Source organism: Ammodytes marinus (genome assembly GCF_949987685.1).
Source record: "Ammodytes marinus genome assembly, chromosome: 1".
NCBI classification, from domain to species: Eukaryota; Metazoa; Chordata; class Actinopteri; order Uranoscopiformes; family Ammodytidae; genus Ammodytes; species Ammodytes marinus.
In genome coordinates this window covers 18,985,618-19,004,992 of record NC_137230.1, presented here as the reverse complement: position 1 = coordinate 19,004,992, position 19,375 = coordinate 18,985,618, and the positions used below count along the sequence as shown (strand labels likewise).

At 41.9% G+C, this 19,375-nt stretch overlaps 1 protein-coding gene across 1 annotated transcript; it reads right to left on the bottom strand.

Moving 5' to 3' along the window:
- Positions 1–558: 558 nt before the first annotated feature.
- Positions 559–19,133, bottom strand: trim66 (tripartite motif containing 66). The gene is made up of 18 exons (XM_080034574.1): positions 19,081–19,133; positions 14,932–15,164; positions 13,887–14,100; positions 11,899–12,028; positions 11,452–11,568; positions 11,135–11,249; positions 10,709–10,855; positions 10,186–10,303; positions 9,191–9,927; positions 6,571–6,780; positions 5,620–5,749; positions 5,425–5,503; positions 5,150–5,327; positions 3,462–4,429; positions 3,218–3,341; positions 3,013–3,087; positions 2,464–2,616; positions 559–2,344 (listed from the first exon to the last, which is right to left on the bottom strand). Exons 2-18 carry the CDS (start codon positions 14,938–14,940, stop codon positions 2,111–2,113), a joined length of 3,738 nt encoding a protein of 1,245 aa, XP_079890700.1. The 5' UTR covers positions 14,941–15,164; positions 19,081–19,133; the 3' UTR covers positions 559–2,110.
- Positions 19,134–19,375: the final 242 nt, after the last annotated feature.

The following is a 19,375-nucleotide window of genomic DNA, read 5'->3' as shown; positions in this document are numbered from 1 at the left end:
AATATTGTCATAGGCAGTCAGAAAATATGTTTGATTCACTGCCCTCGAAACCTGTCAGGACCCTTCGAAATTATGTAAATGCATCCAAATCCAAAAGTTTTAATACATCTCAAAGTGCTGATATGCATGCATAAGAAATAATCTGCAGGGTCTTATCGTACTTTTTAACTACCTGAGATGTGCCACTTCCCAAAGTATATAAAGGTCAAATAAAATTTTAAGGAATGTGTATGAATGTTTACTACTGTAGCTCTTAGGAAAGAAGTTGGCAAACTGACAAAATAACCTTCTGCCAAGTCCAACTTTAAATGGCTACACTTTGGTTGTGTAAATGATAAAATTGTTTATTTTCTTTGTGTCCATTTCCTGTAACTTATTAATTATTATGGCAGAAGTAAAATAATTCAAAAAAATATATATTTTCTCTTAAATGCATTTTATTGATCGCAATATACTGTATAAATGTTACAGTATAAAATGACAGAACTTAAACAGACTATTCTCCTGAAACAGTGACTGTGACTATTCTTTATAAGACTCCCCTTGTACAATAGGAAATATTATTCTATAATAATTCTATATATCTATTGATTTCAAAGAAGGTAACATTACATCTACTGTAAATTCACTACTCTTGACAATGATCAAGGAGTGCACACACAATCATGTTGTGCAGTAATTGCCCTAAGTCAAGTAAAATCTAATGAAGAGAGTAAAGAATATGTTCAAACAGGAAATGCTCTACAACAGCCGGTATTATAAAATGGCCCTCTCAACTGTGCGACTCTACAAATAGCAAGGAAGATTTTATAATACATCAATACTAAAACATATTAATACCTTACACTCTTATTAAGCCTGAGATATTTAGAAAACTGAAAGAGAAAACTTTTTGATAAAACACTGGTGGAACACAAAGGTTACAAGATGTATACACAAACTAAATATATGGTTTAATGTAAAATAATCTTGGACCATTTGATCCAGCCATTATATCCTCTAGCGAACATGAAAAAACACAAGCCCTGTTGAGCTATAACACTGGTTATAGTGCCCTCAATCACTCACAATTTGTTTCACTCAGGTCAAAAAGACAAAGTCAATAGGACTCATTGCCGCTTTAAAAAAAGTAAAGCTACTCAGACGCATAACAACAATAAAACATTGAAAAATGATAATTGCCGGCAATCATTTGGTAATTAAAATGACAAATATAGCAAAATAAAGTTCTATACAATTACACATGTATAAATAGATTTACGAACATGGTAAATACAGTTTTTACCAATATCAAAGTATCAAAGTGCCGTGTATATAATCAGAGCTATGTTCACTTAAAAAATGCACTTGATGCAAAGTAGTCTCGCAAAGCCAGACCAAACTACAGCAAGTAGTATGGTCTGGAAGCACTCCGTTTAGAGCCGTCTATTCGGGGGGAAACTGGGCTGGCCTGTTTTTATTTCTTTAAACCAATCACAATCATCTACGGCGGGGCTAACCCCGGGAAGCAGCCAATGGAGGCGTAGCGTTGTTTGCCGACGCCAGCGCTTAATAGACGCTGGCTGAAGTGGTCAAGCCAGACTAGATGCAAAGTGACATTAACAAACATTCAACTACAGTATCCTTTTTGTACAATATAGCATGTAACATCATGTATGTCATTTTAGGAGGTCTAAATGTAAATACAGCGAGTAATTTCCAGCACATCAGAAGCAAATCATCAATGGGCAAAATAATATGATAAATGACTATATGAACAACGCCTATACTACGACTATATCTTGTTTAAAGGCTGCATAAGCAACCGAACAAACTCAAGACAGCTAAAACAAAACTTCTCTAGTTAATTTTTACGTTCATCTGATCAGTTGAAGCTCTGCAAGGAACAGTGGCTCCTGCATTTAAACTACCTGAAGTATTGTTTCAATTTGTCCAGCTGCCATTGGATGGCAGCACTGAGATATAATTTCAAACCACACATAAGGGCTTCTTTTAGATGACAGAATGGAAACACTGCTCCAGCCCCACAGGTTGCTGAATAAAAGAAAAACTGTATATTACACAGAAATACAGCATGTTGTGTCCATGGTTGCACTTCCTCCACTTCTGGTTAGTGATTTTTCCTGGACTTGAGAGAGTTCCTCCTCTTCCTCTTCCTGTGGCACTGCTCCCTCCTCTCTGGCCAGGGGAAACCATTCTCCGCGGTCCTGTAGGCCTCGTCGTACTCATCGCTGTCTGAGTCCGCCTCAGCCAAAGGGTAAACTCTGTCTGGGAAAACTTCTTTCATCTTGGAGATGAAGAACAACTCCAGGCTGCGGCCTGCTTGGGCCACCTCAGAGTCAGGCTGTCGTCCACAAATAAAATAAAATTCAAAGTTAAACAAGGTTTCAATTGGATTGGGATAATGATTGTTATTGTGAGACAAACCATACATTGAATACACACATATAGATATTGACTTACATAATTGAACTTTGCACAGTTGCGGAACATGAGATAGACATCAGCAACAAACTGGTCCGCTGAGTTATAATGTCGGGTATTTCTCTTGTTGAGTTTGGCCCTGATCACGGCAAGGTCCATAGGCCTCTTAATAATCTGGTAGTAATGACGAGCCTGCATGGAGAAAAGTATTTTAGACTTAAGACAACCAGCCACTTAAGATCCCTTTAACTCATCCCAATGGAATTACCTCAGAACTCTTTCTGCATTCAAAATGCATCAAATAAATAGACTGCATTAGGACATCACTGTCACAAACATACTTACAGTTTGCACATACAAACTGTAGAGTCATGTCTTGTTATAAAAAACATTAAATAAAAAACTCTCCACAGGGCATGTCAAGCCTCCAAATCCTGACAAATATAGTAGCAATCAAAGTGTAGTGTAATGTGCACTGAAAGACGAGGAAAACTCATCATGATGCTACTCAGCTCCTGAGTATGATAAAATATGAATGAGATTGTGAAAATGTGTTGGTCTTTACTGGAACCGCGGCCGATCACTCACAAGTGGACTGACGGGCTCGTGGAAGGGAGCACTCAGGATGTTACTGAGGATCAGCAGAGTCAGCCGCTCACATTTCTGAAAATAGTGGACCAAACATTAATGGAAAATGTGTTATGAATGCAGGAAAAGGAAAGGGACCACAGTAAAACATTTTTTTTTTAAAACGCCATAATGTTTAATTAAGGCAGCTATTGAAATGACTCACTCTTTGGTCACATGAAGGCAGTCCGTGTGCAGATGTGTGTTCTCCGGATGTTCTCTCATTCTCACAGTCGTACTCAACCTCTGGTTGCACGACGTCTCTGCACAGGCTGCACACCCAGTCACCACTGAACAGGGACAACAGACAGCATCAAGTTAACAATAACAAACAGGATAATGTTGAATGTGTGGTAGCCTATATATATATATACATTGATTTCATGTTTACGGCATTATTAGATGCTTACGAGGGGAAGCTTAGCAGGGACGGGATGTGGCAAGACAGATGAAAGACTTTAGGACAGCGGTCGCAGCACAGCAGGTCTCCGCCTATGAGACAAACGGCGCAGAAGTCCTCGCTCTCCATCCCTGCTGAATTGTTCTGCTCGTCCGGCTCCGCTTCCTCTGTGCTTTCTGGATCATCAGGGTTTGCCATCAGAAGCTGCCTGGGATCCGCTCCAAAGTGGGACCCTTCTTCCTCCAGGTCAGAGCGGAGAGGTTGCGGGTCGTCAGTCGTCGGCTCCGGTTCAGATTCTAAGTCTAGCTCGGATTCCACAGAGCCATGAGAGTCTGCAGCAGGCGGATCGGACACCACGTCAGAATCAGTCTCTGATGCCCGGAACCTGGTCTGGTAGTCCGGTTGGGGGTCTTCTGACTCTGTTGCAGCGTCATCGCCCGATTCCAGATCAGCGTCGTCCAGCCTTCGGACGTTGATCTCTAATCCCGCTCCTCCCGCATCTGATTCAGGGTCTGATTCATATTCAAGACTTGGCTCTGAATCACCTGCCATCATGTGGTTTTCACCGGTGCACAGCCCCATCTCTCTCTCTGTCCCCGCACCCGACTCCCCCTCGGCCAGACATTCGAGCTCGCTGCCGTCAGATGAAGAAGCCTCTGCAGAGTGTGGGTCAGAATCTGGTGACGCGTCCGACTCGTCTGGCTGCTGGTCCGCATCGGCCCAAGACACAACTGCGTCTTCTGATGATCTGGGATCAGAGTCAGAGTCCAGATCCAGTGAGGAGTAACTCTGCGGCCCAGGTCTAGGGTCAGTCGGTGGCAGCGGGGAGGCTTTGAGAGAGATGATTCTCCCTTGGGCGTCAAAGTCACTGGCTGATGCAGAGTGTGGGGTAGAGTGACTGCGGTTGGGTCGCCGTGCATTTGGAGCCGCTGTGAGAGAGCAGGTCATTGTGGTCTCAGGGCTAACTCCAGCTAACCCCTTTAGTTTTTAAAAGAGAAGAGAAGAGATGTCTTACATGCTTATATACAGTATTTTGTACTGGCTGCTGAATTAAACATTCAATTAAACAGCATTGTAACTACAATCTCCAATGATTTCTAAGATGTGTTCAATGAGCTAATAATAATCAGCTACCCACGATCCATCAAACAAATGAAATGGTGTGTAGACCATGTACTGTACAAGGTATAAAACCTTACACGTTTTTATACTGTGCATGATCCAATATGCCTTTCTTCATTGTGTTTTGATACCCGGCTTTAGCCAAAGTTCTCAATTGTCAACTGCTGCCCCAACACAAGCCGCCACGAGAACAAAATACTGTACAACCTTCGAGTAAGCAAGTGGACAAGAACTTGACAGTTTTAGACATTTGCTACTGACACTTTCAGGTTGGTATCCAAAATATATTGAGGTTCAAATATTTAATATGACAATGCAACATCAAATAACTTCATAGCACTTCATTTTGGTATGGATGAAAATATGTTCTGTTTTGTTTTTTTATATGCAAGAAAATACACGTTTACTTCAATCGTCTCCTGAAATGTTCATAATGCTTTGTAACTATCAAGAGTGTTAGACTGAGCGAGTGAGTTATAATAATCTTTGCACGTCATTATTATTCATTTTACATTTATTGTATTTCCTCTACTAAATGTAAAAAAAAAAAAAAAAAAAAAAAAAGATGAGCCATACTTCAGATGGAGCGTCATGCCAGGTTCTCTGCTGCGTTTCAGTCTTCTCCGTGGCAGGTAACGGGTCACTCTGACGTCGTCCGTGCGGTGGCAGTTGAGACACAAGTATTTTGAGACGCTCCAAACAAACCACAGGAACCCTGGGAAGCCTTCCTGAGTCCTTCTGAACGTCTCTGTTACTTCAGAGATAAGAGGAAAAAATTAACCATGGAAACAATTAACTTATTTTCACGATACGTGTATGCGTGCATGTTTGACCTGACAGCTATTACACACCTGTTGTGACTGTTTCCTGACAGTCTACATTTCTCCTTGGCCTCATATTCAACCTCTTCATTTACATAGGAGAAATGATCTAAAATAAAAATTAGAAGGATGGTGAGCATGTATTTAGATACCTTAAATGTTGTTTATTCAGGGGTATAAGAATGAATGGCATGGTAGATAGATAGTCATATTATTTTCTAGAACCTGGCTCAGTCTTATAGGACAGTAGTGGAGAACGGTGGCCTCTGGAGGGCGCTGTGTTGGACGAAGTTTCTTTGACGACACAAAGCAACCCATCTGAAGATCTCCTCCGTCTATGGTCCATACTGGCATACTGAGCACAAAACAAATTCATGAAAAACGTGTGTTCCAAAGGCACAAACTACAACAACAGAGAAAAAGCCTCTCCTTATAAGACCATGTGACCACGATGCACTTATTTTTGAAGATTTGTAGATGCTTATGATCTTTCAAATTATGCCAAAATTGACCTGAATTCAATATTGTTCTTTTCTTCTTTGAAAGGATGACAATCAAGAAAATCAGCAGAACCGTTGGTTGGCCGGAATTCAGAGTGTTATGCTAGTAGTAGTAACCTTATGCTAGGAATTTAGCCGCAAGCTGCTAGCATTAAAGCTACAGTGCGTAATTTATGTCGCCCCCATGAGGGATTTTGAGGAATTACAACAATACTGTCAGCGCATCTACATGGTAAGGCACCTTCAGTGATCAGGCATTGAATGTTATACCTTCTGTTGTACGTCCAGGTTTCTTCTTAGCAATTAAGTAGAATCAACAATTGAAACATTTCTTAGGCGCTTTTTGGGATTTTTCTGAGCTCCTGCGCTAGTGTCGGGGGCGACAACAGTTTGTAAACGCTGCCATGCTGACTGTTAATTGGACAAAAACAAGCAATCTCAAAACATCAATCTGGATGAATGCCTCTTAATCAGAGAGAGTAATGCATTCCTTTTTCATTGGAACTGTGTATAACATGAGAAAATGTACCTGTTCTTAATTATTCCTTTAGCAAGGCCAGAACTCACACACTTAACTATGGTGATGCCCTCTATCTATTGTATCTGAGCTTCTATTGTATCTGAGCTTCACCTCCTCCCCTCTCTGTGTTTTTCTATTCTGATGCAGCAGGGTTACCTTATTTGCAGCTCCTGCCTCTGGGCCGTGAGTGCATCCTGTGGGCCTTTCAGAGTGAAGGCTGGTGGTGGACGGGGCTGCCAGTTCTGCGGGGATGCTCTGGGAGCGTCTTTTCCTCCTGACGCACACCAAACTAGGGCTGAGTCTGTTTCTCTGCACGTCAGATACACACTCGTGGGCTGTCATCGACACCTCCAGGGATGTGGATCTCTGTCAGAAACACACACATACAACAACTGAACACGGGTTTTAAAGCCTGCTCTTCACATGCCATCTAAAACAGGAGAGGAGAATGAAAGGACTGGGGATATGGTTGCAGTAGAAACAACCTTGACACGCACACACGCATGGGTACACACTAAACAAACGAAAAACATCATTCAAAGCCTACTCTGGGACTAATTCAAAACGACTCAATCCTTACAAACATGGAACATGGGCCCACACAGCTGCATATATTACTGTTATTGTACAAGCAATGAAAGGTTTGGTTACAACACTAATTATCATATGTAAATTCACTATTAGGGATGCATTGCGGCCCCTTTGATTAAACCGCAAACAGGGGAATTACTCACCACTCACTCGTTCTCTCTTACATTGCAATTTAATTCATGCAAGTGTCCTGAAAAGCTCCTTCAAGCACCTCGGCTAATGTAAGCAGGAGGGCTGACAAATCATTTAGCACCAGGTTGTTTTTTCCGCACTCTTTTTCTTTCTCTGGTGCACCATCATACATATTCAGGCCAGGCTGACACAGAGCGTGTGCTCCAACGTATCATGCGATTAAAACATGTACCTGATCCATGCCCTTGGGAGAGGTTTGCACAGGATTCAGACTGTGGAGGAAAATAGACTATAATCCTTCTCCCTGGAACCATGGGGGGTTGTAGGAATTTATCTCACAGTGCAAACCAGAACTGAAATCAAACTGGCAGCACCCACTATTCCCTTAGTGACTCATTAATGACAGGTTAAGTACACAAACGTCTGCGCCCACGTGGTTCTATATGTCGTTTTCAGGTGCTGTGACTTGAGAAACGCAAATATAATTAATCTTTGTGTTTGGAAGTGTGTACACCCGGAGACATTTTTAGAGAGGTGATGATGTGGCTGCTCAAATCTCTGACATCAAGTGTGATTATGATGATGAACAGCGCCCTTGTTTTTGGGATGCATTGCTATGAACAGCTCTAACAGCTCTACTTGTCATAGCAGCTCTTTGTTTTCCCATCATCCTTTCTTCATAAAAGCAGGAGCACATTTCTGTCGCACCATCTGTTTTCAGGCGAGCTGTCAACTGTGGGAAGTGATCATTCTGGCATTAAAATAAAGTGGTCTTTTAGTTTCAGTCATTTACCGACAACTAATTAAAACTGTGCAGAGTGCTGCCTTGATTTTGACAGTCCCTTAAACGGCAACATTTCACAAATGTAAAATAACCACTTACCATAAGTAAAACATTTCCTTTCTGGCTTTTTATTCAACTTTAATGTCAATACGTGATAACATCTTCTCATTAGGCTTTGTTGCCTTTGTTTTGTTCTTAACGTAATCGCCTGAGCAAGGGTTTGAACACCTGTGTTTTATAGGAAATGGGCCTAACTGACCGATAAATTGTGGTTTTTCGAGCGGCGTGCATTAGCAGCATTGTGTGGTTTACCATTTTTTCACGTTGTGAGTCAGGACGAAAGGTGTTTCAGGACACAGACACTTTGCAGAACCATGTGTGAAAAGAAAGAAAAACTGAGGTGAAAAACAATCCCACCGCACACCTTGCTTTGATCTCACAGTAGCTGTTGATGCACAAACACGGCAACTATATTCTCGCCTATATGCTGCGAGAACAATACAGAAGTATTACCAACAGATTTTTGCTAATAAGCAATTGCTTACTATTGCTGTCAGTGTTGGCAAATACAGTATATAAAATGTTTTAAATGCTGCATCTTCATGCAAAGTTATTCTTTTATTTTATATATATTATTTTTCATGATTCAAGACAAATACCTTTTTGTGTGAGATATGTCATACATCCTTTATTTATTTGCATCAAGTGCAATGTGTGTAGCTTGAATTTGAGACAAATAAACATGTTCTTACAGTTTACCATAAAAAGGCTATACATAAGGGCTGAACCTGTGAATAAATACACCTCAATGGATAAATAATTACAACAGCTTAATTGATAACGATTATGTTGTTTTTCCTTTTTAGTAACGTGTGATACTGAAAACTCCTACTGAATGGTGAACGTATTTACTGTATATACTGAAACGTTTTGGTGAGATTACTTGGTCAGCTGATGTTTCAAAGGTCAAGAAAGAACTTCACAGCCAACGTGGACTTTAAGAAGTCCTTGAAGTACACAGTTGAGGGTCATTTGAACATGTACATTTCCATTACTACTGGGCAACTCTGATGGAGGGAGTGTGATAAGATATAAAAAGCACCAGGAACTACTTCTGAGTGGAAGTGAGATTGCTGTTTCCAGGGTCTAGTCTGAACTTTGAATGTGATTTTGCTTTGTATTTGTATTTCTAGTTTTAGTTCTAGATTATACTGATATAATAACACCCAGTATCAGTCAGGGGATTACTGTTTAATGTAATGCTCTCACCTTGCCGTCTCTGTGGTTTCTGAGCATCAGGGCCGGCCTGTTTTGCTGCTGCAGCTCTGGATTGTGCCCTGCCCTCCTGTCCTGCTGCAGCTCCTCATCTTGCGGCTCTCTGCTTCCCACCACAGAATGAGCCTCCTCCAGTCTGCATACGCGCTGCCAGTGCTCTTCAGTCAGCACGTCTCTATCCAGAGCCATATTAGTCTGGGCCTGGCTGTCTGGGAGAACTTCTCTCTGTTGCTGGTGGTAGAGATAAGATTTGGTTTGAGAGTGAGGCTGAGAGGCAGCAGCAGCAGCAGCAGAAGAAGCTTGTGTCTGGGATGTAGATCCTCGGCTACACTTGAGCTGGATGGGCCCCATCATTGGGACTGGTGATGGAGGGGCGGGACATTGCGTGGAGCCAATGTCCGGGTCCCAGCACCTCTTCTGGAGCTGCTGGCTCTGGGGCAAGGAGGCAGAGATAAGTGTGCCAGGCTGCTGAACACAGCTGGAGTTACAGAGTGTGGCTTCCAGTGGGGCTTTATCCAGACCGGACAGATCTGGCTGAGAGGGATGGCCGTGCAGGCAACACAGCTGGGGCTCGCAGCAGGCCTGGTACCCACAGCCGGGCTCTCTTCCTCTGTGACACACAACAGAAGGCAGAGCCAAGCAGGCCAGGGGCTGAGGCTGAGGCCTCAGGATACTGGAGCAAGACAAGCCCTGAGGATAAGTGCAGTTTCCCCCTTCAACGGTCAGCTGGCCTGCAGAGCAACAGAGTCACATATCAGAGTCATGTGAAGATTGAAATATAGAACCATCAGATATGACTTTGTGGTAACATTTTATTTAGAATTTGAAGGTGAATTCTTATCGCCAAGAACAATTAGCAGTTGCCGTTTCTTTTTTATGTGTCAAATTTAGCATTTCTATTGTGGGCTTATTTCCAGTTTAAGTCTCATTTTGGATTTTAATAGAAATGCTGCACTAAAACCTTCCTGCTTCAATAACATTTATCTTACCTAAAGAGGAAATCTGCTTGGTCCAGTAACTTGCATCCCAGTTAAATTTGATCTTGACCGGACTCCAGGAATCTGAGTGGAGGGACGACTCGAGCAGTTGCTGCATCTGGAGGGAAATCTGAGAGGAGAAAAATATGTATTTTATATTTGAAATGTATGCTTTTCGTCACTGATTTCCATTGAAAAGTGTCCAGAAAAGGCACCCTCAGACAGTTTGACCGTAGACATTGTACAACTGATTTCAAGATGCATAATGGCAGCGTGCACGGACGCAGCAGCTCACCACTCTCCATTATGGTGCTTTCTGATTTGCTTGGAATGTGTGCACTTACTTTATTGGTATGCACGTTGGTTGAATGTTGTCTGAATTTTTCATTCACATTAAGGATTAAGCTCATTGTATGTGTGTGTGTGTGTGTGTGTGTGTGTGTGTGTGTGTGTGTGTGTGTGTGTGTGTGTGTGTGTGTGTGTGTTTGTTACGGTAAGGCAGTGGAGACGTCTGCTAACTGTCCTGTGCACGTACCAGAGCCCTGCTGAAGAGCACCGGGCCTGTGCAGTGGTGGGTCGTAGCCCAGGTGATGAACTTCTGAACATGGTCCAGCTGGCCACATATCTCTATTGCCCCCTGCAGCTGCTCCTCCAGACGCTGTGTGAAGTCCTCTGAGATTTTCTGCAAACCATACAAATGATTCTATATATGTGTAATTATTGGTATGTACTGATGGTCATGGCAAGTCTGTGGGCAAATATCTTTTTTCTTTTTTTTTTTTTACAGATCTAGCTCCTGAGATGATGGCTTAAACAGCTTTGACAGATTATTAGGGCTCCTTGTTGGCTCGCTATCAGGACTGATTATATCACGGGCGCTTACTGATTCCTTGCATGTAGATTCACGGCTGGCTGAACTATCAGAAGGAAAGAAGAAGAAGAAGAGAGAGAAAGTAATTACCTCCAGTTGCTCTATTAATAGGTTGGCTCGTTTGTTAAGCTCGTTCATCATAATCATTTTTGCCATTTTAATCTGGTTCTCGGCCTTCCTGTGTGCGATCTTCACTCCATGAAGTCTAGCAGAGACAGAGAGGAGGAAAATAAACGCCTCTGTCATGGCAGAAAAAAAAATCACAAATGCAGAAGAAGACAGCAGCACTTCAGTCATTAGTTTATTCATTAGCTTGCTAAAATGTCCCTCTGTTGAATTATTGACAATTGCAGAAGTTGCTCAGACTTGGGACTATGCTTATGGGTCTGGAGCGAGTCTAAACCAACCTGTCCTCTATTTGCTTTGCATTGTTCTCCACCGCGGACCTCCTCTCTTCCACTTGCACCATCAAGCCCTCAAACAGCCACTGCTGATCATGAAGGGCCTTCCCGATCTGCACCACCCTGAACACACGAGAGGTCGCCACACAGAAAGTTGACTAATTTATTCTTTGGGCTTGAAGAACTACCAGAATTAAATTTGTTTTCCTCCTCAGGGGTTTAAGGCATTATGCAGGTGACCTTAAGAGGCAGCTACAGCACTGAAACATCACAGAAAACAAAAGCGTATGAATACTTAATAGGCATTAGGCGGGCCAAGGATAGTGTATGCAGATACACACACGATAAAAGTGACAGGGCAGTTCCAGAGAGTTGCTGCTCAAGAGGAAGTTTGTAACCTGCTGTAAGCCCTTGTCTGCAGTGTCCTTGTGCCGCGTGTGTGTGTGGACTGACCTGTGGTTTTTGTGGGAGGACAGGTGACAGCTGCTGCAGCACAGAAGGTCACATGACTCACAAAACAGCTCCAAGGGCTCCTGTCTGTGAGAGTGGCACATGAGGAGGGAACAAGGATACAACCCCGGGCCTAAAAGACAGAGGGGGGAGGAGGGACGGGGGAGAGAGAGAGGGAGCATGGAGTGTCAGCAACAGTCCACAAGCAATTCACAACCACAACGAGAGGAGGGTTGTTAGTATGTACACAAGGACTAGAAAGTATTTGGAGAGAACATTGAGGCTAACACTAGAAAACTAACAGGGATAACTTTATCAAGGATGGAGCTTTTTTTATTATTAGAGGAACTGAATTCAAATTTATAAAAGTAACAATTTGTTTGATCATTTGAAATATTGGTTTGGATATCAATGTGTATTCCACCTCTCTTGTAGAAACCTGAGCAGCATGCACCATCTGGCCAATATGTGTTGTTGATGAGTCATTCATATTCATCAAACTTCAACAATCTAAGAGCACTTTGGAACTTGCAATGTTATTAATTAAGTGTGCCTGGCTTCTACCCATTCTTCTTTACAAGTGCTATGTTTTATGCTTGACCATATTATGGTCAAAAGATAATACAACACATCAAAACTATTTTTACAATTCCATTTTTGTAAAAAAATGTAACAAAGCCGACATAACTTGGTAATCTGTAAACTTCTGAGGTGCTGTTTAGACAGAGCAGGCTAGCTGTTTCCTCCTGTTCCCAGTCCAGTCTTTATGCTAAGGTAAGCTAACTAGCTGCTGGTCTAAGCTTCATATTTAGTTAATAGATGTGAGAGTGAGATCATTAATTTTTTTGAACACTCAGCTTCACAGGGACTAAAACACATTTGTTCACACCCATCCTCTCGTTTTGAGTTTAGATTGCCTAAATTGAAAAAAAAATTGATGATTGGCCTTGCACTGAATTTGGGCATAAAGTATTCCAGGATTTATTGCATTGTTGGACTGCACGACTGTTTTGAAGATGAGGAGACACAACTAAAGTTCACTTGTATATTCTGTCGCACATTGTACCGGGATTATTTCTCAACAAGGCATTTCGGTAAACTAATACTCTTCTTATATGGTTATGTCCATGTTACCAGTCATCGTAAGCGGTCTGCAAAACATTTACATTGTGCCAAGGGTGGAGCAGTGGATGTTTCAAAGTAAACTGCCATGCGTTATGGTGTCTGTTTGATTGGCCTTTGATGCACACTCTGAAATATCTCTCACACATCTTCTAAATAGGTCACTGTAGAAGCTCTTGGCCCACAGAATGTCTATCTATCTAACAATAGCTGGATAGGGCTAATGAACGCAGCCCTACTGCTCTCTGCTGGCCGGCTTACCACAGCCAACCCCCCCCCCCTCCCCACCCCCCTGCCTGCACTTCATAACAGATGTCTGTGGTAGAGAGCGGAGCATCACCCCGTGTGCATCAACCCGATCTGACTGACCACATCCTGTCTGTCAGCGCAGTCACACAGCTTCTTCTCACAAGTACACAACCCAAACAGTAATGCTCCTCCCACATCACAATAACGCTGTTTAGTAAGCATTCGGTATCATTTTGACAACTTGTGTGCAATCACAGGCCTGCTAAAGGCAGCTGGAAACAAAACTGCCCAGGATACTTGAGGGTCTTTAAATAGCAACGCACTAATATTAGCAAAAATGAAATCATACAAGCAGTTTCAGAAATCTGGGCCATGTCTTTAAAGAGAAGTGCAGTAAAACACAGGGATCTTCTCCAGGAACTATAATCACCACTGGCATGCATTATTCATTGCAATGATTCCTTTCTACTGAGACATGATGAACAAACAAACAGAGCAGCAGATGGAAACCAAAGAAGACAAAACAGGGTTTCATGCGACAGAAAGAGAAAGGCAGACTATGTAGCCCCACTAATAATACTGATCTGGTATCAGTGTCTTAAAATGTGTAAATATCTTGCCTTGTCCAGTTGGAGGCAGGGTGCCAGGGCCTCTCTGATGCAGGTCAGGACACTGGGTGGCACTGGGCTTGTGTTGTTGGTGCACTGCGCTGCATTGAGAAGTGGTGGGGGCTCTGTGATGCTGGTGCACATCTGTGCACTGGTAACACAACCACTTGTTGCAGAGTGTACACAGGCTCTGTGCAAGTGTCGGCTCTGAACACTCTGAGCAGCTCTGCAAAAGACACGCACAAAGAAGAAGAACCTCCTCGTGTTTAAAATGAACAGTGAACACACACACTGTGGCCCGTGTGATGAAAAGAGGAGGTGGCATATGTCCGAAACATTTGTGTTGCTGCTCTACCTTGGGCTAAATCACACTTCTTAGAGTTGTTATTTGCTCTCGTGCTGGCAAAATGCCTCAGAGTCTTTCAGAAGAATAGGAAATAGAAAGAGTGAAAACTTAACCTGTGCTAAAACAATGACTTAATTTTCCAAACATCACTAGTTAAACATTATGATGAATATAAACCTTCAAAATGAGAGACATTGGCAATTCTATTATTCTAGTATCTGATTTTCTTTCAGATTTTTGCAAATAAAAGAAACAACAGTAATGTAGAAAGATGCTATTTTCACCTGATTGATACTAAATTAATTCCTGTGGAGAAATTCATCTTCTGCAGTTGACCCTTTCTACCATTTTAGGAGCAGTAAACAGCGCCTCAGGACCACATCCAGTAGTTTCAGAGCCAAATTCCTTTTCCAAAGGCAAAGGCAGGGGTATTCCTAATATCTTATATACATCTAACAATAATAATATGTCTTTCAGGGTGAGCAGTGAGCAACACAAACATAGGGAAGCTTGCCAACTCTACACAGAAAGGCCCAAAACGCCCTAAGGGGGGGGGGGGTTCAATCACAAGATCACCAGTGCAAAACTCACAGAAACTGCTGCAAGAAAAAACGAAAGAAACAATCTCTGAACTGTAGCTGAGTCGGTAGGGGAAGAATTTGTTCAAAGCGAGAGCGGAAAGTAACAATGCTGAAAAAACAAACACCTTACCTTCTCCATTGCGATGCTTTGAGGGTGAAGCTGTTTGACTTCTCAGCGGGAGGGAGAGCAGAGCAGAGCAGCCTGACGCCTCAGCAGCAGAAACACTGAGTCTTCTTCCCTTCCACCTGAGGCAGGAAGCAGCGCGTACCAGAGAGGTGGCCCCCAGAGGAGACGGCTTACATGACAGCCTCACTGCTCTCCCTCCTCCCCCGGTTCATCCATGTGTAGGACCCCCAGCCACACTGCAGCAAGGAAGAGACAGGAGTGTCACATTCAAAATATATAGACTCCTCTGCTCGAAATTGTGCAGGCGGCAATAAGAAAAAATCTAATCCTTTTTCTTAAATAAGCCTGTGCATAATAATTGGGAATTAGGGAGATAAGATAATTATTTTTTGTGGGGCAAAATATCCCCGGAAGCCCTTTCCCAAAATGGTTTGGAAGGAAGACCGGGTGACCTACAATGAGGAAAGGAGGGAGAACATGTACTGTAAGCAACTTTGTAGCTCTTCAGAGGAGGCAGCGTGCAGGCAGGATGAGGTGATGTTATAGGCTCAGGTTTGAGTCGGGATGCACTGGGCTGGGCTGGTCTGGGCTGTGCTGGGATAGGCCGGCTCTGGCCTTCTTCCCATTGTCAGCACGAGGAGGGGACAGGTCCCACAGGAGCTCCATGCTAACGTAGCACACACCGAAACCGGGTCAGGCTCCAGATGGGACTAGGGAACACACATGCAATTCCCTCAAATACTTTGAAATCAATTAAGATTTTAACTCAGCATGTCAGAGCAAATGAACACACCAAGAGGAAAGAAACAGGACCAAACCAAAGACACAAGAGGGATAGTAAACTGTGATGGTATATCTGCAAAAGAAACAATTGCCAAACAACATGAAAGTTGAAAAAAGGGGAAGTGGAGGAACAGAGTACGTAAAGCAAACTCTCGCCATCAAATTCAGTCTGGCATCAAACCGCTGTCACATCTGGAGCTGTGAGCAGGTTCTGCCTAACAACAATCCCTTCAGCTTGACCTATAAATCTGACAACTTTCTCTTCCTTGGCTGCTTGAGTGGGGAGCTCAGAGCAATCCCATTCCCCATTGTGCACTCAAAGACCCAATTTGAAACACAATTAGTCAGTCGCCGTCGTAGTAGTGCACCCTGCCTCTTGTTCTCACAGCCTTTTCTTCAAGCTGTGAACTCACTTACACTGCACCCTTAAAGCGCCTACCTTCCAAACTCAAACCTGCCACCCGCTTAGCGAGGATGGCACCAAATACGCATACAATCTCAAGAGATGTCACCATAATAGAAACCCTGCACAGTGATCTCTCCCTTGAAAGCACCATCTACATAACATCTATTAACACTGAGGTGATGAGATCACAGAGGAAGCAGGATTATCCTCTACCGCTCTTAAATTATTACGCCATTTTACTATTTTTGTGTTCAACTTGATGAACAACTCACTCTGTTAATCATAGAAATACATTAAAAAGAGAAAAACGCTTTCACTTGCCTTCTGTTTAAAAAATGGCAAGTAAATCCTTAGGAAAAGGCATGTGTATATTGTAAAACAGTAACAACCCGTTCACCCCTGTAGTTGTCCTTGGTTAAATAGAATACCCTGTTATAGGCAAGGCAAGGCAAGTTTATTTATATAGCACAATTCAGACACAAGGCCACTCACCTCCTTCTCATAATGGGGGGCTTTTTAACTTCTATTTCTGAGATCTCACCATAATACGCCTCCTATCAAACGTTTCAAAAATTACCCACAGTTTTACTTTCTGTTTTGCTGTGACACCTCACATATGTGGCATTTTAAAATCTCCTTTAAAACAACACTCTATAATTTACTTGAATGTGTTATTAGCATATTTTTGGCTACTAGAGGCGGGCAGAAGAAGTCCAAAAAGGTTCATCGGCCAACAGCTCTGACATATTATCACTTTGTAAAGTTGTTATAGCTCATTCCACAGTTAAAAAACTGTCGATTACAATAATGACAGAGATAACTGGTGTATGATGCTGAACAAGCAGCACTCAGTGGGATTATCAGAGCTATTTTGCTGCTGAAACAAGGTTATTGAGAGCAGCCAGACTCAATGCATCCAACACATTAGGGTAAAAGAGGCAAAACAAGATTCATATAACTTAGTTTGGTAAGATTTGTGTGTTCCCTTTCAAATTACATAGTAATTTTATTCAATACGTGAAAATATATGTATTCATTATATTGATTCATGCAGTTTTAAGGTTAATCTGTTTACCGCAGTGCATGCATAATTTAAGGATTTAATATTTATCTCAACAAATGTTCCAGTAACACCTCAGTTATTATTTATTTAAACAAACTATCTTAAATCTACCAAACTCTACCTGTAACTGTTTTAATTAGGCTATATTGTACTTTCACCCATTTAATTTCATTTTAATTGCTGCCACTCTTCACCACTATGTAAATGTTTCAATAGTTTTTTTGTTTTTTCTTCTCTTCACCTGTTGTTGTGTATTTGATGTATTTGCATTGAATATTGTGTATGCATTGTTGTTTTTCCTTGGAATTTGTTTGAACTCGACACCATTGAAAATGAGGGTCACCCCTCAATTGGTCTCTCGAGGATAAATAAAAGTTAAATGAAAAAATTAAAAGTTATTATTTGCAAAATATGTTATTGCAATTTGTCAGCTAGATTGCAAAGTGCAATACTAAATATGCATTACATACATGACAGGGCTTTAGCTAAAGCAATAAGGGCAAATCATCTACGTTTCTATCATTTATTACTGTGTTTCTCGTCAAGAGGAGTTACATTCTCTAATAACATTGGTATTGAAATGCTCATGGTTTTTAAACTAGACTTAACATTTCTTTAAAGGTGCTACAATGTACCTTTAAATACTTCTGAATCAGTCTAATTTTTCCTCTGATGATCACAAATAACATCTAACAGCAAACGAGACCATTAGTGCAAAGAATGCTATTTTTATATAGTTTTTCTTAATACCTTTGTCATGGGTCCCTCACCCTGGAACTATAGCTGGCATAGTAAAAACACTACCCCTTTTGTCCAAAGGGGGCACTAGGATGAACAAAAGCTGAAAGTTCCTCGGAGCACCTTTAAATTTGACATTTTATGGCAAAAAATAAAAAATAAAATCTAAGAACACTATTTAGAGTGAGATAGAATTTATAGAATATACACAGTACATTCATTAACATGTACAGGCTTCTTTTTTTATTTTACATTCCACTACACTACATTTCTTGAGTGGAGGGTGTTGCACGGGGGGAAATTTGACAAACTTATTTCCATAATTCTCGCTGATGCAGCCGAGAGATAAATATTACAATACATCACATAAAATCACAGGTTGTGTCAAACAACGTAAAAAGAAAAAAAAAGGTGAGCTCTGTGGCTTGCTATTTAGAACACACTAGAAGTACCACTGTCAAACAATAAATGCATATTTTAATAACACATTGAAGTCACAGATAAACTACCATTAGGTATGAATAGAACACATATGTTTAGAGTTGTTGTGTGTGATTACTCACTGTACAAAGCTGTGGGAATTTGGGATTTCCAGTGGTTTTCCTTTTGGCATGTTACACGTCTGACTACCTGTTCCATCTGTTCATGAACGTGTCAGTGTGACAGCACTTTATTAACGCGTCTTCGCCTGATGACAACAGTCAGTCAAACTGCACCGCTCCTGCCCCCGCATCCACAGCCTGCCTCTGCATTAGCAGCCTCACCTCCAGCGCATCGTTGAGACTGATATTATTTTTTAGAAAGTGCGCATGAGATTATACGCCCCTATCATGGCACCGTGGTGCAATCCACAACACAAAAACACCAGGACAGCCCGCACAACACAAAGTCAGCACACGGACAGTTTTGTGCACATAGCGTCTCGAAACTGAGTCTGTGTAGGCTACATCTTAATTTCGCTCGTTAAGTGCGCAGCTCATGCAAGGCATCTTGTCAGGTAAACATGAGCGTGTGTGAGGATGACAGAGTGCTGTTTTCAGACCAGTGGAAACGAGACTGACTGCCGAGCAACTCAAACTTCTGTCTGCCTGTCAATCATGTCAGATGTGGTGCAGCGTGTGTGTTTCCGAAGAGTGTTCTTTTTCTGATTCTTTGTTTTTACCTTGACCCGTGCATCTCCGAGTGTCGGTCCCCCCATCGGATGTCGCTCTTTACACCGGCCAAAAATTTGGATTCCAAGTCTCGCAGTTAATCGTGAGACTTTATTTTGGTTCTCTTGCAATACTCATGACGTTTCTCAAAGCTGAAGTAGGATAAAGGTTCAAAATAATGACTCTATGCTCTATGGTCACTGCTACCACGTGATGGAAGTATTACAAATCTTTCATTCATCTTTAAGTAGAAAACTTGCATTAGAAATGTAACCTGCACAAGTAGGGCCTATTATCAATAATTAA